This window comes from Ciconia boyciana, chromosome 18, assembly GCF_034638445.1.
Source record: "Ciconia boyciana chromosome 18, ASM3463844v1, whole genome shotgun sequence".
NCBI classification, from domain to species: Eukaryota; Metazoa; Chordata; class Aves; order Ciconiiformes; family Ciconiidae; genus Ciconia; species Ciconia boyciana.
This window is the reverse complement of record NC_132951.1, coordinates 2,395,460-2,421,796: the sequence shown is the minus strand read 5'-3', so window position 1 is coordinate 2,421,796 and position 26,337 is coordinate 2,395,460. Positions and strand designations below refer to the sequence as shown.

Genomic DNA, 26,337 nt, shown 5'->3' with positions numbered 1-26,337 from the left:
AGATCACTTAATAAAGCTGAGGTAACAAGAGGTTCTCAACAAATTGGGCCCCACTGGGTTAATTTTTTCTAAAATGGCAGGAGATTTTTTTTTTAATCCACATAGATAAACATTAGAAGCCAAACATTTCAACCTTCCCCCCCATAACAAATAAATTGTTTTTCTCAATGTAGATTTGTTGTGATGCTGTAAATATCCATATTCCTTTCAAAAGGTCTTTAGAACCTCACAAAAGGTAACAGGCTAACTTCTTCCACGTAGACGAGGAAACACCAGATAGTAACTGCACGTTGGCGTTATCAGCATCGAACAAATATAGATACATAGAAAAAAGATGAGTTTCATGGAATTTCATGGAATATTTCATGGGAAATGCTTAGAAATTGTAATAATCTAATGATATTTAAACTTATTTTCCAATAATGATTAGAACCTTTTACCTTCCCTGATAAGTAAGGTACAAAAAGTACAGTAAGATACATTTGCAAAGAAGAAATTCTGAGAATACATTCAGAAGTGATAAGGTTCACATAAATGCATACAGGCACTACTCAGAAGACAATTTCTGGGCAATCCCATTATTTTTTCTTCAAATCCTGCGTGGGTAGAAAACTGTCTGGATGGCCTGACCCAAAGGGTTGTGGTGAATGGAGTTAAATCCAGCGGCGGCCGGTCACCAGTGACGTTCCCCAGAGCTCGGTATTGGGGCCAGTCCTGTTTAACATCTTTATCCATGATCTGGATGAGGGGATCGAGTGCACCCTCAGTCAGTTTGCAGACCACACCAAGCTGGGCGGGAGTGTTGGTCTGCTGGAGGGCAGGAAGGCTCTGCAGAGGGACCTGGACAGGCTGGGTCGATGGGCTGAGGTCAATCGTATGAGGTTCAACAAGGCTCAGAGCCGGGTCCTGCACTCGGGTCACAAACAACCCCATGCAAGGCTACAGGCTTGGGGAAGAGTGGCTGGAAAGCTGCCTGGCGGAGAAGGACCTGGGGGTGTTGGTCGACAGCCGGCTGAATATGAGCCAGCAGTGTGCCCAGGTGGCCAAGAAGGCCAACAGCATCCTGGCTTGTATCAGGAATGGTGTGGCCAGCAGGACTAGGGCAGCGATCGTCCCCTGTACTGGGCACTGGTGAGGCCGCACCTCGAATGCTGTGTTCAGTGTTGGGCCCCTCACTCCAAGAGAGACGTGGAGGGGCTGGAGCGTGTCCAGAGAAGGGCAACGGAGCTGGGGAAGGGTCTGGAGCACAAGGCTGATGGGGAGCGGCTGAGGGACCTGGGGTTGTGCAGCCTGGAGAAGAGGAGGCTGAGGGGAGACCTCATCGCTCTCTACAACTGCCTGACAGGAGGCTGGAGAGGTGGGGTCGGTCTCTTCTCCCAGGTAACAAGGGATAGGACAAGAGGAAACGGCCTCAAGTTGCCAATATCCATTTAGATCGGATAAATTTCTTCACCAAAATTTCTTCACCAAAAGGGTTGTCCAGCACTGGAAGAGGCTGCCCAGGGAAGTGGTGGAGTCCCCATCCCTGGAGGTATTTAAAAGCCGTGTAGATGTGGTGCTGGGGGACATGATTTAGTGGTGGGCTTGGCAGTGCTGGGTTAACAGTTGGACTTGATGGTCTTAAAGGTCTTTTCCAACCTAAACAATTCTGTACTGTCAAAATACATTATTTCATCTTCATTGCTGTTGCCAAATTCCCTAAATAAAGCTGATTGAGACAATGATGTTCCGAAATAAATGTTACATGTTTATTCAGCATGACATATTTTTACTCCCCCCCCCATTTGACATATCTAGATAAAATTCAAGATTGCTATTCTCATAAGTTCAGAAAGTCTGATAGCTGATGGTAATTATTTGGCATGCACTAAACATATGCAGGTTTTCATTTTCTTTCCAGTCATTTTTCTAAGTATCCATCATCAAGAATAAGTATAATTCACACTAGGTACTATAAAAATTAGTGCTTTTACTGCATTGATCTTTTGTGTTCCTGAGCAGATTTAGTGTCCTTCAGAGGGTTCTGTTCCAGCAGAGAATAACAGTCAACATACTTATTATCCACCCACAGCACTGTAAAAGTTATTAAGTCAAATCTACAGTAAATCTCTACCTTCCGACTTGGATTCCAAAAGGCAGCAGATTTCCTTAGCCCTTGTACAACCATCCTGTAGTCACTCATCCATTACAAATATCCCCACGGGATCTGTAGCCTCTCTTTTCTACTAAATTTCCCTGAAAGACGTTAATCCATTGCCACGCTGTGTCCCCTTTCAGTATAGAATACTTCAACGTTATATGTTTAACTTCTAGCGAGAGGTATGTTGAAAATAAATGTATGGCAACTGTAAGACAAAGGGCCCTTACAGAAAAAAAAAAGTAATAATTGCCAAAAAAAAGTTTTAATAAGTATGAATTATACTGCAATCTCCAGTTTCTAAAAGACACTTTTGGGGCCAGGTTTTCAAGCCTGCTTGAATCTGGGCTCTGAACTCATTCACACCTCCAGATGTTGCCTTCAAATGGCAGCAGCTCACCACCACTGCAGCACCTGCCCCAACTTAACCGCAGATGCGACCGCTCAATGCAGAACCGCGGCTGGAAACTTCTCCCTGCGCCCAATGCCAGCTCCAAACTTACTTAGATGAACCTTGAACATTAGCAGAGGTTGCAACGGTTCTTTGCAAAAAGCATCCGCGTGCAGCCTCTTTTGGTGTTTCAGTACTCATAACTGCCAAGCCATTGCTGCTTGCGTGGGGCTGTCACGCCGCGATTCACAAAGCATCTGTTCTTCTAAGAGTATTGTTACAAACTTCTAAAATAATGGTACTTCTTTTGTATCCACACTTACATTCATGGATATTGAGTATCTGTAAATGTGATCATTTTTCTGAGATAAAATACTCTAAAAAGTCTTCCAAAAAATAAATAAAAAATCTTAGGTAGTGCTTTGGTAATGTTCCTCTTTGCTGCAGATAGCAAAGTAGAAAAATAATGTTATTTTTGTCTTTAGTTAAGTAAAGCTTAAAGTAATAAATTATTAGTTTTGTTATTTCTCCTGTAAGATTGGATGGTGGTTTCACTGCCATCGAGTACCCTCTGGCTGCCAAAAGAGCGAGAGTACGTACAGCCAAGTAGCAAAAACCATGCAGGCTTCTATTTTTAATCTTAAAAGGTCTGTTCATGAATTTAAAAATTCAAATCTTCAGCCAGTTCAACTAGACCTTGACCAAATGCGAAACCTTGTTCTCAGTAGGAGAGAAGGTTGTGTTGTTTGTAACATAACTCGTTTTAATGATGCCTGGAAGCCCTGAACCCTTTCTCATTCTAAATTCAAGAGTGTTTTGGATTGTATATTATTCATTCATCATTAATGTTTTCAGTTAAAAAAAAAAAAAAGCTTTACTTTAAAAGATGCAAGCAGAGCTGAGGAAGTTTCATTAGGTTTCCTTTTTTACAGAAAATCCTAAAGAGACTGTTAAAGGGATCAGCTTCAGAGAAATTAATTATAGCCCCAGTGTCTTCGGTGCCAGCCGCGGAGGGAGGCTGGAGTGCTGGCCAGCCACTCGGCCTTACCCAGGGCTGCGGTTTAGCCCCAGCTGGCAACCAAGCCCCACCCAGCCGCTCGCTCACCCTCCCCCCGCGGGATGGGGGAGAGAATCGGAGGAGCAAAAGTAAGAAAACTCATGGGATGAGGTAAGAACAGTTTAATAATTGGGGGGAAAAAAAAAAGTAACAAAAAGGAAAACAATAAGAGAGCGAGAGAGGAACAAAACCCAGGAAAAGAAACAAGTGATGCAACCGCTCAGCACCCGCCAACCGATGCCCAGCCCGACCCCGAGCAGCGATCACTGCCCCCTGGCCAACCCCCCCAGTTTCTATACTGGGCATGACGCCCTATGATATGGAATAGCCCTTGGGCCAGTCTGGATCAACTGTCTTGGCTTCTTGTGCACCCGGCAGAGCATGGGAAGCTGAAAAGTCCTTGACCAGTGTAAGCACTGCTCAGCAACAACTAAACCAGCAGTGTGTTATCAACATTATTCTCATACTAAAATCCAAACCACAGCACTGTACCAGCTACTAGGAAGAAAATTAACTCTATCCCAGCTGAAACCAGGCCACCGAGACAGAGGTTTGACTTGTGGAACAACGGCTCTCAGCATAGTCTTCATCTGCAAATCCATACCTCCTTCCTGCTGAACTAACAGTCCCTGGAACTTCTGAGGAAGCACAGTAGTTTAAAATGGGGGTTTTTTTCAGCCTTTCATTTTTCAGCCCCCGTCCTCAGAAGAAATGTGAAATGGTCATGAAGAGAACACCCAAACCATAGTGGTAAATAAATACTCTCTAGACACATCAATGCTGGGAGCCACAGAAGAGACTGTCTCCCCAACTGAGGTGGAAGGGACAGAGTCAAATTATTAAATGGGACTATGTTTGGTTTGTATTAGGGTCATAGAAAATTGTGTTTGTAGAAAAAAAACTGTATTATGGTCAAAGAAAAAATATCATTGAATATAGTAAAGCAGAGGCTCTAAATTACCACCGAGAATTTTCTTCTTCCCCTCCTTTCTATGGAGAAAAGCCTACGGCTGCCTTTGCGGTCATGGATGAAAACTCAAAACCAGCTTCCCTTCTCAAACTTTTACTGAAATAGCTCTTAAAATCATATTTCATATTAGAAAAGTATTTTTTAAATAAAACCAGCTTTTTTTGTATGCTACTACATGTCTCATTCCTTTCCACTTATACACTGGGAAAGTCTATAAAACATTTAAATCAGAACAAGAAAACTTAATTCTAATCTTTATTGCCAAATCTTGTACTTCCATTAAGTAAGAAAATATACTTCTTAATTTGCTTTTACAGGTTATTGCTTTTATAAAGTTTAATGATTTGTTTTCATTCTTTAGCTTTCCCCCTTCCCCCAAGATTTCCTTAAGTTTCCTTTTCTAATGCACTAGAGCTTAATTAATTTGATCATATAATTTGGATTAAAGTGAAAGTTATATTTTGCACTTCTAATAAAACTAAGACTTTCTGAAACAACCCTGCACAACAGCTTGTCCGTATCTGTAAAACTGAATTGATACATAGACTTGCCTCTTCTGCACGCTCACCTTAACTGCAAGCATTTATACTGACTATATCCAGAGTATAATTCTCCACTGCCACCACAGACACTACTTCAATAAAAGTTTATTTTCTGTAGATCTATTCAACACACTTGTATGCACCCAATCTCACCGTGGTCTCAACACGACTAATTAAGAAAAACTGCCTAGCTAGGTATATTACAGCCAGACTCGGTATCTATAAAACCAGAATTTTACTGTGATCTGCACATTTTTGCAAGGAAATAGTGCACAACATTTTTTTTGCCCTAGCGCTAGATAAATTACTCTCGCTTGCAATGCACCATTACATTTTCTTCTGTGGTTCGCTGCCATCTGCCATCGCCACACCATAAGGGTGAGCTGGATGACAGAACTCCCCAAGGGTCATGCAATCAAAGACCGGTAATAAGCATTGGCAGTACAGCTACAAAAAGCAGAAACACAGCTCAAAGTCCAGCAACGATGAAAACATAAGGGGGATTTTCACCTCCATTTCTACCATGGATTTATCAGTCAACTGGAATATAGAAGTACACATTTTTGTAATGTTACCTGTCAGATTCCAAGTGTCACTAAAAACTCCTATGCGTATTTACCATCTCACTCCAGAAAGTGACTTCCAAGAAACACCTTATATACTGTGTCGTCCAGGACTTCACCTTGGGAGTCCGGGTACACCACACAGGGTTCTCATGCTTGGCCCTAGTCTCCCTGAAAACCTCACAAAACGTCCGTGGACAAGCACTGCAGTGAAGTTGTGGGGAAGGGATCAGAAACTCCAAAATGCTGAAACAAATCTCCAGCAAGAAACCTGCACGGTTTCCTCCATTAGCTCCTTTCTCACGGGATTTCCAACAGGCAAGGGGAGGAGAAGCAAGCTGAGCCCCGCACTTTAAAGCTGCTCCTTAGAATTAATTGTTTTGACTGACACAGCTGAGTCAGGCTAAATGAATGAAAGGTCAAATACAAGGTAATGCTTCTGTTGCCATACAGAATAAAAGCAAAGCTTAATTTACATACTAATGTCTGACCTCAATACATTAATTTCTCTAATTCTGCAGCTCATGACAGATCTCTCTTTAGAAATGATCGACTGTGGAGACAATATTAACTGCATCTTTAAAAAAGAATTTCAATTTTAATAAAGCTTATGGAAACGACATCTAAGACTACTTATCTTTTATACATGATTACTAATTTATTAATGTTTCCTCCATCTATGTTTTATCCCTTTCATTCTGACCGGCCTTAATCTTTATGCAAATACAAGTTGCTAAGGGACAAACAAATTTGCAACTACTAATTAAAGGCTTCAAAATTCCCAACATTTTGTATACTTGTATACAAAATTTAGCTGTCAAGTCCAGAGTAAAATTAGGTACGAATTGCAATATTAATATTTCTAAGAATGCTCACTTGATATATTTAACATTTAGGGCATTGCTAGAAGTAAAAATGAAGCAATTTTTGTATCAGCTGACAACTGCTTACCTAATAAAAGAAAATATTATGTTCTGGATTCTGAAGCTATAATTATTCCCTCAGCTGAGCCACTATTCTCAAAGCAAGGACTATGTTAACATAGTTAAAAGCAGAGAATCTTTTGCATGACAAATCTATCTATCCACCCATTTATCACCGCAGTATGTGGACCTCCCAAGAAACAGAGACACGTTTGTTACTGGAGCGTGTAGGTATGAATATGTTTGTGTGCTCATTCACAGAAGTTAATCGTTTGGGAAACAGTAAGTCAAAGCCAGAACAGTGTCTTTGCATGATCAACCATTCATGAATTTTCTTTTATGAACTAATCCCATTACTTTTATGAACACACAGAGCCTCCTAGCACTCACAGTACACGATAGCAAGCAGTTTCATAGTTTGACTGCGTTGTGTGAATAATCAGCATCTTTTGTTTTGTGCTGGCCATGGCGAGTTTCATTTGAAGAAACTGAATATTCATCTCCTCTTCACCCTCTGCCAAAGTAAAGAACATCAATAGCACTAGCATTTCCCCCTTTCAAAATAATAATAAAGTTGCACAAAGATAAAAGTATTAAAAGAATATTAAACCCCACGGAGTAAGAGATTTTTGAAGTTCTGTTAGAAACATTATTACTCTTACATATAGTTTACTCAACACTTCGAGAATGCTTTGAGGCAGTGAAAGCAACCACAGTAGAGTCCATATTTCAAAGAGCAGAATCAATCACATGAAAAATAAGGATTGATAATCAGCATGCTGCTGGCAGTCAACTAACTTCACATCATACAAAATACATTTGGAAAACGCAGCAGCTATCCTGTCTCCTGGAAGCAGAAAGTGCAGAACGCAGTTACAATGTCCATCTCTCTAAGAAAAGAGAATCCATAGCTCAGTTAGAGAAATAAAGTAGTTAAATCACCTCACTTAGATTTTAACCTCATCTAAGCATGACCATGTCTAACTTGGCCTGCACCTTCAAGGCCTAATACTGCATTCACTCTGGAAGGGTGAAAGAAATGGAGCGCACTAAGTTTGCTTCTGAGAGTTGGCAAACACATTTGAGGTGAAGCCAAGGATAAATTAAAAATGTACTCCACAGCCTTGCCGTTTGCTTAACAAAACCAAAATAATTTATCAGATTCTTGAAGAAGTTAAATCAAAGCCCCTGCAGCCTGTCATCAACAATCACAGCAGCTCTCACGCACAGCATCTGCTCGTCGCAGGCTTTCCATTTGCTGTCCCATGAGTGTTATTTGTTTGCCACGTATCATACTTTGTAAGCTCCACAGACATCAGTCCCCTTTCTGAGAAGGATGTTTCGCTGCCTCTTCAGATTGGGTGGATTTATTATAAAAATAAACACTTCTCATTAAAGATTAAATAGCTTTTGAAAGAAAAGAGAAGACTCTGAAAGTTTGCCGCCTTAACACATTCTTAATGAGGGTTTCCAAGATGTAGAAACTTAGTGTGGATCTGGACTTGCTCCACACCAAGGACACAAAGCGATGGATGAGAATATTACTGTCATTTTCTTATCATATGGGGAGAAGACTAGAGCCTCCACTTCAAACTTGAAACCTAAGACAAGCTAACGTACTGTCCTACACATTTTGTTGAGGAAGAAATGCAGTTTGTATTAGGAAACGTGTCCGATAGCCCCACAAGCAATGATACACTTACTGCAATTATCAACAAGTATTATTCAAGGATTAACACTTCCCTTCCAAAGGAGATGTACAGAGCCTTTCCTGTCTGAACCGTGCGTTGCTCAGAGGAATCTCTGAAACAGGAGATGGTGCGGAGGCACACTGTGCTCAACTTTCCACTTTTAGCCTACACAAATACGGTCACTTCTGTTCACTCCTAGATGATACCATTTGAGATGCTCTTGTCTACTTTTATATGGAGGATGCTACAGAAATAATAGCTTCCAATATTCCATAATGTAAATAAACTTTCAGATTCCATTTAAAAAAAAAAAAAAAAAAAATCACAATATGGGCAACAGCTAACACCGTTGCAGCAATCCGTAAAATACCAGAGCATAGGGAACGACAGATTTACATCCCTCCCTTCACAACACAGCCATGGAAAGAATTCAGAATATGACCCTGCCAGAGAAACCACTGGTTCAGAGAAACTTGAGAAGCCCAAAGGTCGAGTCATTCAGTTATTTGAAGAATTCTCCATAGTTTGGAATGGATCTTATCTGCTCTGATTAATAAGTAAGGATTTGCTCCATTATCCTTTGAAAAATCTATTCTCCTACACAATTTAGGTGCTGCTGATCTTAGTATCTTCCAGATCAGAAAGGGCTTAATTTTAGGGTGTTTTAAAAAGAAACATGTATGAAAAGAAGTGTTTAGGTTTTCAACAAGCCTATTACACAGATCAGAAGTCAGAAAGGCTGTGTTCATTCCCTTGTACGTTAAACTAAAGCTCAATCCAATAAACCATTTCAAACCTGCCATCCAACGCCGTAAGTGTTCACCGGTGATCCTGTGATTAAATCTAGTTCTGTTAAACTCCTGCCTCACTAGGTGACGGCAGGAATCAGTAGCGCAGCACACCAGAGAGGAGAGCCATCCTTTAGAGATACGAAGCAGGTACTGCGCACCTGGGAGGAACGTCCCACCGCAGGTCAGAGTTGCACTTGACCTCTGTTTTTATTTCTGTAGCACTCCCTAATACATAGTTTAAATCATTAAAGAAATGCCTTTGAAGAGTCTCAGGTGCAATGTGCTGAAAAAAATAGTTATTTCCTAATTATTAATTGAGATTCTTTCTTTCCAACTTTCTCATTTTAAGAATAATGGTACTATCAGTTTGCATTAGCTAAAGATTTATTACTTTTAATGTGACACAAGCAGTGAATGCTTATGCTATTACCTGTCATCTGAGTGCTGCAGAAAATATGGCATTACTATAATGAAATAATGCATAAGCAATGCAAAACCTGCATCAAAGGACTTTGTTCCACTGTAGCAAAAACTTATTATAGAACAAAGATCATTAAATATGGTCCCAATACTTTATTTTTTGTGGAGGTAGCTTTTGTTATTCCTAGTAGATTTATTTGTGTTCGCTATTTGCTTTTAAGGTACTTATGCGCCTCATTATTTCTCCAGAGTTTTCTTTGTTTCTTTAGAAAAGTGTGCCTTAAAAATAGTAATACAGGATACTGCAAAGGCAAACCAGTTGTAAAGCCTGATAATATATTGAAATCAACATTAAATTAGACCACCAAGTAGAAGAGAAAAAAACCTAAACCCCGTGGTATTTCTTCTCATGTGGAAATTATTCTTAGAAAGCAGTCATGATTATGCCAGGATAGAAAAGGAGCTTTACCCTGTCATCCAATGGAGTAGAAAGCAGCACTGCAATTGCATTTTATCAGCAGTAATCCTCCTATTAAAGCAGGTGAATTCTACATACACAAAATAACACTACTGATGACTACGCTGCTGTTAAGTCATGTGGCTTTGTGCTTTCATTTTGTGGCAACTGCGTGCTAGGCAGTTTTATTGCTTTCTAATTTTTTCAGAGACTAGAGACCAATTATTACTTAAAAATAAGCCAATCATCTCTCCTGCTAAAAGATGACTAGCAGCAGAAGTTAAATTATAGAGAACATCACTGCCCCCAATACATTAATTTCTGTCACTCTGTCACTGTAAAAATTTACAGCAGATATAATCTCTTTGAAGAGGGATCAAGTCATAGAAAATACGAGCCTAGTTTTAAATAGAATTTTAATTTTAATGAAAGCTTCAGGGAATGATGTTTATGCTGCTTATCTTTCATACCTGGTGATTAAGTTAATTTATACTTAATGGAAGAGGATATTTCTAATCCCCAGACAGGCTCAACATCTGTCTGTGACTATGTTTTTGGAAGCCTTAAGCTGCTTGTGATTGATGTAATAAAACCAGGATCCTGCAGAACTGACACCTGAAGGATATCTGTAGGAGGGAAAATGTTATTTTTCTGCTCAATGCCTATGCTTAAGTCAAGCCAAAATCCCAAGCACTTAATTTTGCTGTCCCTTAAAAACTTGCTTTGCACTCCCTCGCCATTATTATGTGAGTATGAACAGGGGAATAAGCAAACAGTTCTCCGATATGGTTATGATCTAATATTCATACTAATATCATCTAATATTCATACTGCAGTGTCTGAGAACACGTAACTTTCTGATGGCCTGAAGCTGATGAGAATAATAAAGCTCCTGCAAAAATCAGAGACATAATCTCCATTTTTCCTTCACTTCTCATCCCATGTCTATTTAAGACCAAATGCTAGCAAAATAAATGCTTGCATTTACCCTATAGTTACAACAGAAAAAAAAAAAAGTCTTGAAAAGTAAACATCTTGCCAGGAAAAGATATATTTTTCAACATCGTCCCAACAAATCACAGTATTCCTGTAGAATGAAAGAAAACAAACAAACAATTGGTATTTCCAGCTGTCATGTATATCCATGTTATTTTAAAGTGATGCTCTTCCAGAGAGGAAAGCAGCTACCAGAGGTTATTACAAAGCAGTCCGTCACTACCATCACACACTGGAAAAATCTACGGAAGTTCAAAGCAACACAGAATGGAGGGAGGAAGACCTAGAAGGTGAATGGAAGTCAAGTAGCAAAAGAAAAACAAAAAAACCCAAAACTGCAGGTTTGAGTGCTTCATCTCAACCTGTTTCTGAAAAGGGATAAGATAGTGCCCACAGTTGCCCAAGGAAGGCTCCCTGGAATAACCAGCATTGACACGATAACCAATAACGCTGGGAACGTGTTAAAGGAGTGCAGTAAGATTTACTCTATCAAGTGTCTTGTAAGAATGTCTGACATGCATCGCTATAACTCCCTCAGGTCTAAAACCCCCTTGTGATATTACAAATACCCTCAAAAATCTTATTATTTATATATCTTCATATTAAATTGTTAGTATAAATTATGGATTTTTCTCTCCAGTAAAGTAGTGGAACACTTTTAAAATATTAGCACTACAAGCTGGACCCATTTCATGGCTCCGTTCTCTCACATACTTGTTCCACAGCCGTTGACTGGCTCCATCCTGGCACGGATGACTGCCCTGACACCTGGCGAAAAGGTGGCACAGACGCCGTTGCTCACTTAAAGCAAGGCTCCAGATCTAGGACAGCAAACACACATGTAATGTAGCACCGCACCGACCGACGTACAAAGCACGGAACAGGGCATGCACTTAAATATGTCGCAAGAAAGCACAGTGAAGTTTGCTTTCGCAAATTAGGAGCCTGCATTTAAACCCTGGCACTTTCTAGTCACTGAATTAATCTAAGAAACTATTTCCAGTTAAGTGTCCCTGTGTAAAAGTCTAATTAACAGGAAATTCTTACATTTCCCTATTCTATCAGGTTTTATCTCAGGGAATCTCTACCTTATACATGTCTCCCTGTCTTCTACTTCTGTGGTCCCTTAAGTTGATTTTGTTTTTCTCTCCTCCTGGTTCTCCTCTAAGGATTGTCACTCAACTTACATTTTACAGGACATACTTGTTCAGAAACAATCCCTCTGGTTTTGGTATTTTCTTGGGAAGGAAAAAGACCTTACATCACATTTTGATATCCCACTTCAGAGGTTATTGGGGCAAAGAAAAACCTAGCGATTCTTTATTTTAAAGGATGAAGAAGAATTAAGATCTCAACAACTTCAGCTGAAACAAAATTAATGACTGCATGCGAAAATCAGCAAAATTAAATTCACAATGAAAACCAGGATCCTTTCTATCTCCCTCCAAGTATCTTAACAGGTTTACTCAAAATGCTTTAAAAGCAAGAGGGCTTTTTCAAGACAAAGAAACTCTTCAGACTGAAAAGAATACGATAACCTCATTCAAACAGTATTGTCTCATTTTTAGGATTCAGAAATATCTAAAAATCATGCAGAAAAAAATTGCTTCCATTAAAATTCCAATTAATGTTAGAATTGAGCTGACTTTTTTCAGTGCTCTCCCCAGATCATGCATCCAAGTCAGTGAAACCTGCAGCTGAGACACGCTTTGCAGTCAATGGAAAGGACTAGCCATTACTTCAGTCCGTCATTAAAAAAAAAAAAAAAAAGAGTGGAGTGTATTTTGTTCAAACTAACAGTACCAAACTTGGGCTTTCGTGTTACAGCGCAGTGAATTAATGGTTTGCATCAAATGAAAATACATAACTGGTGTTATTTCTTATAACAACATGGGGTGATTAGATCATTAAATTTGCTCTATAATTCACAGCTGCACCAAGATTGACAACTATTTCCTACGAGTTCTCTCATTCCTAACCCTGACATCTAAATACATTGCAAATAAATAATTCTTAGAAGGCATGTGCATGTAAGAACTTTCTGCTGGTATTCAGGGGTATAATCCATGCCTACGCATTCATTTATTCCATTTTACTGTGACCTTAATAAAACACTGTTACATGGCCCAGGAGCCCTACTCCACTGAAATGATTTGTTTCTTTTATTAGTAAGGTGATATACCTTAGTATGCCCTTGGCTGATCGATTTGTTATAACATCTTCGGGGTTGCATGAAATCTTATTTTTTTAAATCAATTTGTTCGTGGGCTATGCTGTTCCTGAGACAACATAAAGTACATACTGCAACTCAGCAGTCGCATGAAGAACTTACAAAGATATAACTGGAAACCAAGACAAAGTATTCAAGGCTCACCCCGCAGATTTCACGCAACCAAAACTATCGCGGTTGGTCGTCATTTTAGGTACACATAAGATACCGATTGTAAAGATGGCAAAAAGACAGGTACAAAATAAGACATTTTTGTACCTTATACAAAGATACACATAAGCATGCTGTATATACAGACATATATACACAAATATGCACTATATAGACTACAATTTATAGTAAATACTTGTACACTTATTTTATGAAATCTATCTGGTGGGAAGTAATTTAGTATCAGAAAGATTACAGAAAATGACAAGTTACTGGAGTTATACATTATAGACCAACTGGAAAAATTAATTTAAAAGCAGAGTTGCTTCTGTGCAACACAAACATACCTTCAAGAAGGTAAAAGGGAAAAAAAGTCAAATTACATAAACATACATCCTTAATTTTAGACAAAGCAATTAAGCTAACATTCCGAAAATCAAATTTCATTCAAGAAGTATTTAACTGCAGGTTAATAATGGAAATTTTGCCTTATACAAAAGCCATGGAAAAAGCAACATACTGAAGAGTGCAGCTGAATCACTACTCCTGCAGTAAGTCAAGATACCACCCAAAAACTAGATTATGTTAGCAAACTACAGGGTAAGTAGAGGTGAAGATTATTTTGCTGATAGCAGAAACTCAGCTCAAATGATTAGCATATTGAAGTGTCAGGAAAAAAACAATTTGCACTCAAGCTTAACTACTAATCACCTTCCCTGTAGGAGCATGGAAATTCAGTGAACCCACTGGTACAGACAAGGCACGCAGACGCTGCTCTGCCCCATGCTTGAAGACAGAGAGAAAAAAAGTGGTTTTAACTTCAAAACACAACAGCTTTCTTGTACTGAAAACTAAAGAGGAAATTATAGCAAATCCAAAGAAAGATGATGTAGTACTATCTCTTAAAAATGTACTTTAAAAAATTAAGCCGTTTCCTTAACACAGGAAACAACTGCTCATTTTCCATCTCTTCTTTGTACTGGACGGGCTGCCATTAATGCAGTCTAGCAGAAGGAGAGGATATGGCATTTGTAGAACGAGTACAGAAGGCAGAGAATAAACTTAGTTTCTTTCCCTATATGAGGAACAAATTAGATTCCAATTAAATCAATTTTATAAGCAGAAAGTTACTTCCTTATGTGGAGTGTTGCGGAACAGTCTGTTCTCCGGTTAGACAGCACGCTAAGCCGAGTTCTCCTCTGCCCTGCTACCTCTGCAGTGGAGTCCCTAGGCACAAATACATTTGTTTAGCTTTTACTACACAACAGTTTTTCAACTTAAGAGTTAGCCCAGATTAACACTCTTTGTCAAAATGTATTACACGTTCAGAGCTGGATGGATGCCTAAATCACTGAGGCAGAGGAGCCCAAAACAACCTGGGCCAAGTACTGAAAATTAGTTGGAAATTAAGCCCTTGTTCAACACAAAAACACTAACCCTTTTCAGGCTGAAGAGATGGCAGCCTTGAGGCTACATACGAGAAGCCCCGAGTGGTGGAAATAACATCTAAGAGCATCAAGGACTTCTCTACCATATTATTTTTTGCAACCCAGTTTACCTCTGAGGTAAAAAGAAAAGGTGATTGGCCTCAACAACTACAGTAATTTCACTCTCTCAAAGGTACAGAGGGCTAGCGCTGCACAACACTTAAGTATGCACTTAAGTACTTGATGAATAAGGTCAAAGTTGCTATTTGTTTTATATCCTACCCAATGTAGCCCGAGCAAATTTCTGACCATGCTTAATCTGAATTGTCACTGGCTTCAGCTGAAGCTTGCCGTCAGCAATGGCTGGATCCAACAAACATCTGTATGCAACAAAGCTCCCAGAGCTGCTTTGAAGTATTGCTGAGTTTATATTTAAAAAAAAAAACAAAAAAAACCCAAAAACCCCCCAAAAAACCACCACAAAAGAAGCTTACTTTGTTAGGATTCAGTCCAAGCAGGAGCACACACCAAAGGAGCTCCAACATCTACGCTGTCAGTTACGGAACGAGGCTTGAACAGCCGCCGAGCGCCGGGAAGCCTTGCCGTCAGGCTTTTCATTACGGCTCAGTGAAGTCGATGGGACTCCTCTTGCCCCAGTCATTACTGCTGGTTATAAGGGATGCAAAACACAGCGTGCCTTAAACCAGATTCTATTACCATTAAGACTCACTTATAATCTCTAATCAAATAACTGAATTCAAAGATGTATTTAGACCCGCTGCCTCCACGTGCTTTTTTATGCCAATTGGAAGGAGACTAAGTAGCCACCCTGCTTTATTCCTGACCTCCCTTCTTGGGCAAACCTTGAAGATTACAGCAACTTTTGTGGCCGCACTACAAAGACTAGAGGAAAGTGACAGATTCTGATACAACTTGTCTCTGTATTTTGTCACAAAGGTTTTCTTTTCATTTAAAAATCTTCGTAAGAAAAAAGAAAGCAAAAAGACTTCTTAATGATCAAATTAAAGTGTAATACAGTGTGAGTATCTAAGAGAGGTAATTGCTACAGCACGTTTTGATATATTAGAATGTTTGGAAAGTTCAGATTTTATGGAAAGACTCTTGACAGGTCATACTGCTCAGCTCATTTTCAATCCTTCCGCTACTGCTCACTAGAAGTTTTAGAGAGCAAAAAGAAAGAAAAGAGATGTCAATAAAAATCTAGTTAGATTAGCTGCATCTCAAAACATTGTGATTCAAGTCTAATTGGACAAACTGGTCTCCATTTGCAATTTGAGAACATAAAACCAGACTTCGGTTCACACCGGAGCTCGGGGCACTGCAGCATGCCAATTACTGCAAAAGCATACTACGGTTTTGGACCAATTAATTTCACAGTGCTGAAAACGAAACCTTTTAAAATTCTGCAACCCATATCAATTCTTCTCCATTAAAATTTTTAAATTAATTGGGCCTGTCATCAGCTTGCTTGCTTACTACATTCTAAGCACTTCCAGCTGTCCTTCAATACTGGGTCATTTCAAGAGATTAAAAATAAGACTGAATTCACTCTTTATGTGGCAGTTAAAATACTGTCTTTACATTCAAGACGTTAGTGCTTAGAATACAATATATGAGCAAACACAGACCAACTTGCAAAACTGGACTATAATAGCACTTTTTGCAGTGGTGAAGGTTAAAATGGGAATAATCATAAATTAATCTGTTGTCAAGCATGGAGTTATTTAGTGCTGTGTTTGTGTGCATTCCAGTGTGTCATGGTTTAACCCCAACCAGCAACTCAGCCCCACCCAGCCGCTCGCTCACTCCCCCCCAGTGGGATGGAGGAGAGAATGGGAAGGGTAAAAGTGAGAAAACTCCTGGGTTGAGATAAAGACAGTTTAACAGGGAAAGCAAAAGCCGCGCAGGCAAGCAAAGCAAACCAAGGAATCCATTCACTCCTTCCCATGGCAGGCAGGTGTTCAGCCATCTCCAGGACAGCAGGGCTCCATCACGCGTAACGGTGACGTGGGAACACAAACGCCATCGCTCCAAATGCCCCCCCTTCCTCCTTCTGCCCCAGCTTTATACGCCGAGCGTGACGCCCTATGGTGTGGGACAGCCCTCTGGGCAGCTGGGGTCAGCTCTCCCAGCCGTGTCCCCTCCCAGCCCCTTGTGCCCCCCAGCCCCCTCGCTGGTGGGGTGGGGTGAGGGCAGAAAAGGCCTTGACTGCGTGTCAGCACTGCTCAGCAGGGACGAACACACCCCTGGGTTATCAACAGTTTCCAGCACAAATCCAAAGCACAGCCCCATACTAGTGACTATGAAGAAAATTAACTCTATCCCAGCCAAAACCAGCACACTATGATATTCCATAAGTTCTCTATTTTATTAGCAAAGGACTGTAAAAATGAGAATAAAGATTAAAATAACACCGTCAAAGAATGACATTGAGAAAACCTCTTTTTAAAATCCTAATATTCTGAATATTCAAATAGCACACAGTGCACCAAGTTGTGATATTGTATAGAAAATGCAATGACTCTAAGCACTCTGTATGGGAGAAAGTAAAAGATAAAGAGATGACTAATGACAATCAGGTTGGCAAAATGTGAAGAATGCTTTGCAAACCTTAGTAGCCAGCAGGGATATTTACTGAAGAGTGTAGAATCGGACCTAAAGTCTTCCACAGAAGAAAACTGAAGCTTTTCTGTAATATTTTTATCTAACAATACATAAACTGATCTCATATACTACTAAGCATAATAACAGGCCATATCCTGAATGCTGTAATTTAGAAAGACTGGCAAGGCATGGGAGAAGCAAGGCATCATCCTCTTCACAGAATGAAAATGGTAGCAGAAGGAAAACGTTTTGTCTAAAGGTCAGCGAGTAAACTGGCTGAATCAGGAACGGAAATTACATCTTTTATGTCCTAGTCCAGAGTTATTTTCACAAAACCAACTTTTCCTGTAATGGTTTGATAGAGAAGAATATTGAAGTGCATTACTGAACTCCTATTGTATCTATGCTAGGGATATGGTTTTAGCTATTTTTGAAGAAACATTATTATTGCTTGTGTATTTATGCATTTTTAGCCAATTAAAACATTTCCGATTACATGTGAAATAAAGCCACTTATAAACTAAAAGATCTGACTTTCTTTCTATCAGCAGATTTTATTCTCTTTTCTATGTTAGGACTGCTGCCACAGCACATTCAAATTATTTGCCACTGTTCTGCACTCAGTATTGTATTTTCTGTTGTTGTAGTACACACTCTTGCGGTGCTTTCCTCTAAGTGGCTCTTAAAACCAATGTAGAACTATTCCGCGAGTCAAGCACTACCAGATCCTTCCCTTCCCTTCGTGGAGAGACGTCTCACATTGTAGTCTGTGGAATTTCCAACAGGGCCTATCCCAATCAACAGGAGAAAGGTTAAAAGCTCTTAAGGATGAAGCAGATAAATAATTGGAAAAGCAAGAACAGAGGGCAAAAATCAAGGCACCTGTAACATTTGCTTCACAAAGCTGAACAGAGTAGTTGCGGCTAGTTCTTCTTGAGCAGGATGAGAAACAGCAGTAGAAATAAATACTCCCCAACTACAGAAAACCAAAGTTAACGTTTCGCTAATCTGAACTGAAGTAACATTGACAAACATCACACTTAAAAGTCTCCCTCACATGTCTAACTCATCAAAAGCCGCATGGGCTAATGTAACAGACAAGAATTGATACTGAAGTTGGCAGACTGCCTGATGAAGGAGTAAACCAAAAAGCCCTCTAGGAAAGAGAAAGGGTCTAATTCAATGTATTTTCAAAGGGCTTTGGCAGAATGAGCCTGAATATGAATGCTGGGTCATTTTGACTGATGGAGAAAAAAATTGTGTCAGCCTCCAAAATGAACCAGAGTAGAAAGATCAATCTCGAGAAAGCCACGCGTATGAGTTTATACACTCTTGGGCAGAAATAAGGCTTGGAATGAAGAGGTGGTGCTTGAGAAGCATTTGAATAGCTGAAAACCTGACCAGACTTCCAAGTGATAGCAAAGGCATACAGGAATGAAGCTAAAGCTCCAGCTTGAGCTGGACTTTATTTGCTCATAAAGTCAATTAGCAAACGGAAACCAAAATACTGATACTACCATAGCTAGGTTTATTACATGCTTATTTTTATAAGCACTAAACTCACCCCATATAATGCCAAAGGCACTGACAACCCTGAGTAATGAATCCCTGTGGAACATAATACACTCACTCACAGAAGCAGAAACTGAGATACATTACAAGACTGAAGAACAGTCATTATTTTCTGATCGGTGATAGCTGCCACACCAGTTCTCCCATTCAGGTTCTCCATAGGTTTGTGCACTGAGTTTCTGACCCTCTTAAGCCACCCCTGCCACACAATCATAACCTTAGAATATGTATAGTGAGATAAACACAGTAATCCATGGCAAGAATGACTATCATCATCAAAATCTAGGATAATCATACTCTCAAGACATCTTTGCACAGTATATTTTCATATTTCCATTAAACATGACACAAACATCAGGGGAGGTTATGAAACTGAATAAAAAATGTCTGGAAAATAAATGGAATACAGCTGCACAGGTGATTTCCTGACTTTTTTTTCCTTCTTTAAGGAAGTACAAAATTGCTCCTCGGTATCAGGAATAACATTAGCATTTGGAAAATGTCTTAAACATACACGAGAGAAACATTACTGAAAGGCCTGTTTAAGTAAAGACGCACATTCCTCTTGCAATTTAGTAGACAAGGTTAGACCCATCGGTCACTAGCACAGCAGGAGACATCTCCTAAAGACGCTGCCACTTTAACGTAAGTTACAGTTAAGGCGGAAAGTACGTAAGTAGAATGTCCAGAAATTAATTCATGTTTTCATTTAATACAGATCACATATTCTCCTCCTAGAAACTATTAATTTTCTCCTATATCAGAGAAAGAATTCATTTAAAGTGAGAAAGATGTGTAATCCACACAGTAGAAAAAACGAACCATCTTGTTTTGTGCAAGAAACGAGTAAGATCTTTTGTGTAGCAAGTTCTACAAAACTTTGACTGGAATTTCTTCCTAACTGCGTAACACTTAGAGATAAAAAGTCAAACTGACATACATTAATATTTACAGGGTGCTCTCTGAACAGAGTGACATTAGCCAGTGTTTGTATGCTGATCTTGCAAAAATTTGAGAGACCACATTGGGGCTCCTCCTGCTCAGAAAATTAGTTAATCATATTTGACATTTGCTAGAGCCACAGAATCCAGAGAAGAGGATCGTACCTGACATATTTGAAAAAGAAGAAAAAAATAATCAGAACATCACAAATAAATTTCAAGGCTGAATTCAAATAGAAAAACACTGAAGTGGTGTGTACAGAGAATAGCACCCAAGAAAAGATAAACTAGCAATGAAACAGCAATACCATAATAGGTAATAAAACAAAACCACTCATTTTTGTGGGCATAATGAATTGATCATCTTTGTAACAGCCATGGATTAAATTACATTTTATTTCCAAAGTGTTTCAATTCTTTCATCTGTCAATGGCTATTTCAGTGCTGAATAAAAGTCATTATATTACTTAGGGGGCTGCACCTTCATCATCTCTAGCAAGTAAAAAGCAGATTTTATTCCATGAGCAACTCTTTTCTAATGACAAGCATGTCATAATACTATGCGTTCTTTGTCAAAAGAATAAAATGCTTATTTTCTGTCTTGAAATATGTAAGCAACTAGGCATGTAAATGCAAGAGATCATACTGGGACACAGAATAAACAGCAACAAAAATATAAAGAAGTCTCTTATTATGGCTGGATTAATTATCATTAATAAACTAGGGCACAAATATTTTTGACAGGACAGGAAAGCAGGTCATTAGCACTGATGAGATGATATAAATGATCTTCCTAAGACATTTAGAGCAGACCCGCTCCAAGTGATACTCGTGGCTTGCAATTATACCACCAGTCAAACAGTTTACCTCTAACATCCAGTGGAGAATATACAGTATTTGCATACAAGACTGAGACTCCTTTTTGCTCCTCAAATCTAATGCAATTTTAAGAAGAATAAATTGCTAATAATGAAACAAACACTGAAACTAAAACCTTTTACTACTATAAAGATTCAAAATTAGGCACAAAAAAATAGAAGTTTGCGAAGCCTTTTAAAATGGATTTTCTGTTGGAGGCACAACATAAACAATGATTTGCATCAGCGATTATCTTAATTAAACTGCTGTTTACATAAGTAACGTTGATTTACTTTAAATGTTGTTCGGTGTCATTAGACCATTCATTTAATTGTGCAAATTTCCTTTAGCTCAAGTCTTCTCCCACCTTCAGCAGGCTGTGAACAGCAGCTCTGCTGCAAGAAGTAAATCCAGAGCAAATTTAATACTATACAAGCTTATACAAGTTTCTTTGTAGAAACATTATGGAGCACAGTTCAGGCCATTACCCTACACTGTATATGACAAGGATTTCACTCTTCAAGTCGGTGTAGCCAAGCTTCCTGACCATGTTGCCTATTACAGACTTGGATAAAAATGCATACTGTGATCCTGTGAAGGGACATGTGCCACCCCTGCTATACGTGATGCTTTGAATATGTTAAGTAAAAAGAAACTACATTCCCTCCCCCTCTTTTTCTTTTTTTTACATTAGATTTCTCACTCGAGGAAGAAAGCTCCCTCCTGATGATACAGCGACCAGCTGGCTAACCTGGTACTGAAGGTCTTCACTCGATCATAAATTCCAGTCAAAAGAGCTACCATTGCTGAAAAAACGTGAGCTGGAAAAAACACCATGATAATTCTGAAATTTGCAGTGACAGATGTTCAGAGCAGAAATCAAGATTTCTGGCCATCACTACCCCCTGAATTCACTCTGTAGTAATGCTAGAAGCAAATAAGCTTTGTTTGATAATATTCAACAGATTTTACAGAGGAGTTTAAAATTCTGTCTTTCCAAGAAAACAGCTCAGCCACAAATGATTGCGTTTGTTCCAGCACATCATCAGCCTGGATGATTGCAAGGATCTACTCAAGCCTTAAAATCCATGCGAACAGTACTGCCACACAAACAAAAGCAAAGAGTTAGCATCTTCCATATTATTTTATTAACTGTTTTAATTTCTGAATTATGAGTGAAACTTGAGTTCCAAATTAAGGATGCCTAAGGAAAATAGGACTAGTCTAGGAGCTAAAGCTGGGGCAAAAAAGCTCCTGCAAAATTCCATTGGGGGGGGAATCAGAAACCCTCTTTTTATAACCATGCATTTTTAGCTAGATTTTTTTTTTTTTTTTTTTTAGAGAAGAGCAAAAAAGTAAAACAAAACACACAACATGTAGTTGATTAGCTGCCTTCTTTACTTTCAGAAAGGGCTACCCAGGCTCTACGTGGTCAGGCAGAGCCAGGTACCACTCACCCTCTGGGTTACAGAATGGCTTGAAAACTGTCTAACAAAGTCACCTGCAGAGCCGCTTTCAGATTCTCCTCTTGAGAAGCTCCGAGCCGTTGACACACATCTTCACCCTGCAGAGCAGTACATGGCTCCAAATCTCTCCATTAACAGTTACTTGGAAACTCTGCTGTCATTGGACTTTGGCTACAATTGCGCTAACGCAGAGGATTCAGAAGCAGCAAGGAAATTAATGCAGCAAAGCAGGACATTAACCTTTATAGGGATACCTACTGCCTTCAGAATCTTGACATGCAGAATAGGTCTTCTGTGTACGAGGTATAGGGGATTTGTCCAGCAGGGCCTGCATAACGTCAGGGAAAAGCAGGCGCTGCGCAGTACCCACCCTGCCCATCCCTCCCAAAAGCCTCACATGTGCCTGTGACACTTTTTATTCTGTTTTAATTCCTTATGTTCTTTGCATCACAGAATAACACAAAGCCTTCCCTCATCTCTAGAACAAAAGATATTTCTTCTATTTAAAATAAAAAAATATCTTTGCATGAATGTGAAGTTTCTGTTCAAACATGTTACATGCACAAAATATTAACCACGTGCCTCAGTACTTAAATGGCCAGGACAAATTCTGAAAACCAAGAAAAGATCAGTCATACTGTGGAACAATAGCCACTAAGTATAGTTAAGTACGTTCATTTGAACTTGTATCACTGCAGATTTTCAATGACTAATTATTGGCAGTGCCAAGATATTTACTAGTGATTGGTGCATGTAGAGACTGGAATTGAGTTGGAAAAATTAAGAGATATGTATGGCATGATAAACTGATCTTATTCAACTTAACTTTTATTTCAATATTATATGTCACATGAAAGGAAGGAAGAAAAAGATAATCAAAACTCCATAAAGATGAGGAAAAATTAAACTAAAAAAATTTCTGAGCTATTAATCTTTCCTGATAATGAAGTATTTCAGGATGACTTCTAAAACTCACTTTAATTTAATTGCTTCATTTATTTTAATCTGGGAGATAATTAGAGGGAAATCAAATCCATCTCCACAGCAGAGTATTTACCTGAGATGCAGCTCAGACTTCTCAGTATTTCCCCTGTGTGTCCAAACTCAGTGTTACATATATCATTAAAACTTTACTTAGATTAATGTCCATTACTCCATTAGCATCAAAAGCAGAGTTTACGATGTTTGCTGCTGGTTAGCTGTCAGAACAGGAATTCTTTCAGATTTTTTTTCTATTAATAGGCCAAATTTTGCTTTCCCTGCTGCCAGGCACAGTTAGACTAGCAGAAGTATTACTATAGATAGGTAAACTACTGCCCAGCTTTCTGTCTCCAGTCAATTATTTAGTTATTATCTTTGTCCTGCAAACGGAGGAATGATGCCATTTCTCTGCAGCTACTGGTAGGGGTGTTTGGAGAGGGAACGTGGGAGCACACGTTAGAACTGGTTGAAATGCACTGGAACGAGTGAGAGGCAGGACACAAAGCGAAAGCATTGCAAAACCTTTGCTAGGGAAGACGAGGCAAAAGCAACTGGTGCTCAGTTCCTCTCTGAAATGCTTTTACTTTGGTGTAAATCTCCACAGGTGATCAGAATGAGGTCCTTTACTTCAAGCTCACAGTAAGATCACGTCTCTCTCAAGAAGTTCCACGCACCATCCCCAGTTCAATAAAAAGTACTTGGAAGTAGAAGGGGTAAATCTCAGCTGAACAGGTGGGCAGTTGTCACACATGAGTTCCTGTATATCCACACAAAAAGTTATCAGAATATTGCCCTTGCAGCAAGAAATAGGATTGACTTATGGTGAAGGCATGTAGATATTCACCAACAAGATGTTCTGTCAACCAGATTACCCTGAAAAAAAAGCTGCATCACTGGTGAATTCTTGCTGTGAAGAGCCAATGGTTTATCTCATCACCAACTAATCCCGTTATACATTATTTAGTACTCAAAATGTGTCAGAGAAGAATCCTCAGTTGAATGAGTGTTCTACACACACCAGCATTCTCCAGGAATTTATTTGTAATTATCATTTGCCTTTTTCCATATCTAATATGTAGTTAATGAATGCCTGACATTACTTCAGTGCATGGAGCTGGAAAAAGTTCATTTTTTTAACCTGTAATTATGTAGTCATGTCTCTTTTTTTTTTTATGCTGAAGTAATCTTAAGGGTGAAGGTTAAATACAGGCAAGACACAGTATAGATTGCTTTGCAAGACATTCCGTATACTGACCACAGCAACCTCTATGTGTGGCACTGCCTCTGAAACAATAGTTTGATCTTATAATAATAATATTACAATAATACAGAACTTGTAAGTATTATCAGTCATGTCTTGTTCGTGGGACTCTGTCTACAAAAGGACAGCAAGTTTGCCCTTGAAATCATTCTAGAACATGAATAACATATTTAAGCTTGCCACTAAGTGCCAAGAGAAGAGCAAAATCAATATTCTAGTATGGAGGCAGGCCTATAAGCAAGAATTTCTAGGGGGAAAAAAAATAAAATAAATCTCTCTTTCATGTCTCCAAGGAACTGCTTAAAACAAGGTGTTTCATCAAAAAAGAAGATATTATTTCTCTCAGCCTGATCCCACCACAAGCATTTCTGTGCAAGCCGCTTCAGGCAGTTCCTCTCATTTCTAGATCACAGATTTAACTATGTTTATTATCACAGATCAAAGAAGCAATTTCTAAATACAATATTCATACTTTTCAGCTCCAACGGGGCAATTCATTCAGAGTAATTTGTGACTTTCAAGCAAATTAATACACAAATTTACATCTCATGACTGTTTCGAACAAAAAAGAGGCCTCAAGTAAAAGTACAAATAAATAAACCCGAGTTACTAAATTCTTTGCACCAGTTCTGAATCAAAGGTAAGATATTCCAGGGGAACCGATAAAGCCTGATTTACTATCAGTTTGGGGACCCTTTCAGTTCCTTGAGCTAGAGCACTTGCACGGCTCCTTCCACACTTCTGCCATTCCTATAAGAAAGGAGCAGAGGAAGGGGTCAGTGCCAAGCCGTGAGAATGCCATTTGGTGGACTGGCTGCTACTAAACAGTAAGCATAATGAATTTTTTTTCCCTGACCTTCCCCTGGCAGATCCACAAATCTGAGTACTCTTTTTGTACCATAGCACCAATTAATATCCTACAAGCTTTTTTTAAAGAGTTAACACTGTGCATGTAAAAGGAGTCACACAGACAGCTGGGAATTCATTGTCCTGGATAAGCTAACATAATTGGGAAAAAATATTTCACTTTTATAATTATTGCAAGGTACTAATGCAAAAAACAAAGCAAGTCAACACACTTACTGGACATCTTTTCTCTTTTTTTTCTGAGGGTCCACTAGACGAAGAGTGTCTCTGATAACAGCTACTTTCACTTCTTCATCAACAGGGCTTGGGACATTTTCAAATACTCCAGGAGAAAGCTGTAAATTACCAAGGGATACAGTTATTCAGAACTAAGGATTATTTATGCCACATTTGCTCAAACTTCATGCATGTCATATGTTTTAAATACACAATGATAGATTACAAAATACTTCTTAGGGAATACACAAATACCTTAACATTTTCAGTATGATATTACAACAATTTTTGGCAAGTTTCTCTAGTAAATTGAAATATTAAAAAAAAAGATTGTTGCCAATGTTACCATTTATATTATGTATACAAACATGAAAAAAATATTAGCAATCCCCTAAACACAATTAAGTCAACTGCAGGGGATGATGAATAAATGTATTTACGACAAAGATGATGGAGAGCTTTCACAATTCCAATAAGTCATGTTTCCAGTGTATAAGATTAGCAATGATTTCAAAGCAGAAAATTACAGAGAACCTTGGAGATTTCATATTAGCAGACAGCTTTCATCTTTCAAACAAAGAAAAAGACTAGAAAACCAAACCTAAACAATTTCATTCCACTATCACTATCACGTTGAGAGGTCTTACCTCTTGCTCATGTTCTATTCTCATGCTGGGGTTTGCATTTACTTCTAGTAACATGGGCTTCAAGTTTTTCATCAGGAGAATGTCAAACCCTAAAATCTGTGCATAACAAGCAAGGTGTTACTTCCATTCTACTCATGGTGTTCTTCTAGAGAATGCAA

General features: G+C 39.0%; 1 protein-coding gene across 8 annotated transcripts in view; it reads right to left on the bottom strand.

Moving 5' to 3' along the window:
- The window catches only part of TTLL11 (tubulin tyrosine ligase like 11), a 57,155-nt gene that overhangs the window by 11,177 nt on the left and 19,641 nt on the right, over positions 1–26,337 (bottom strand). For 7 of the 8 annotated variants that reach the window (XM_072882822.1, XM_072882821.1, XM_072882825.1 and 4 more), the window contains 2 exons: positions 26,180–26,275; positions 25,533–25,651 (listed from right to left, as the gene is read on the bottom strand). In XM_072882822.1, the coding sequence (XP_072738923.1) occupies positions 25,533–25,651; positions 26,180–26,275 (215 nt within the window). Of the gene's footprint in view, positions 1–14,029; positions 14,546–15,239; positions 15,384–25,532; positions 25,652–26,179; positions 26,276–26,337 lie in introns of those variants that run through there. The other variant, XM_072882828.1, reaches the window with a different exon arrangement.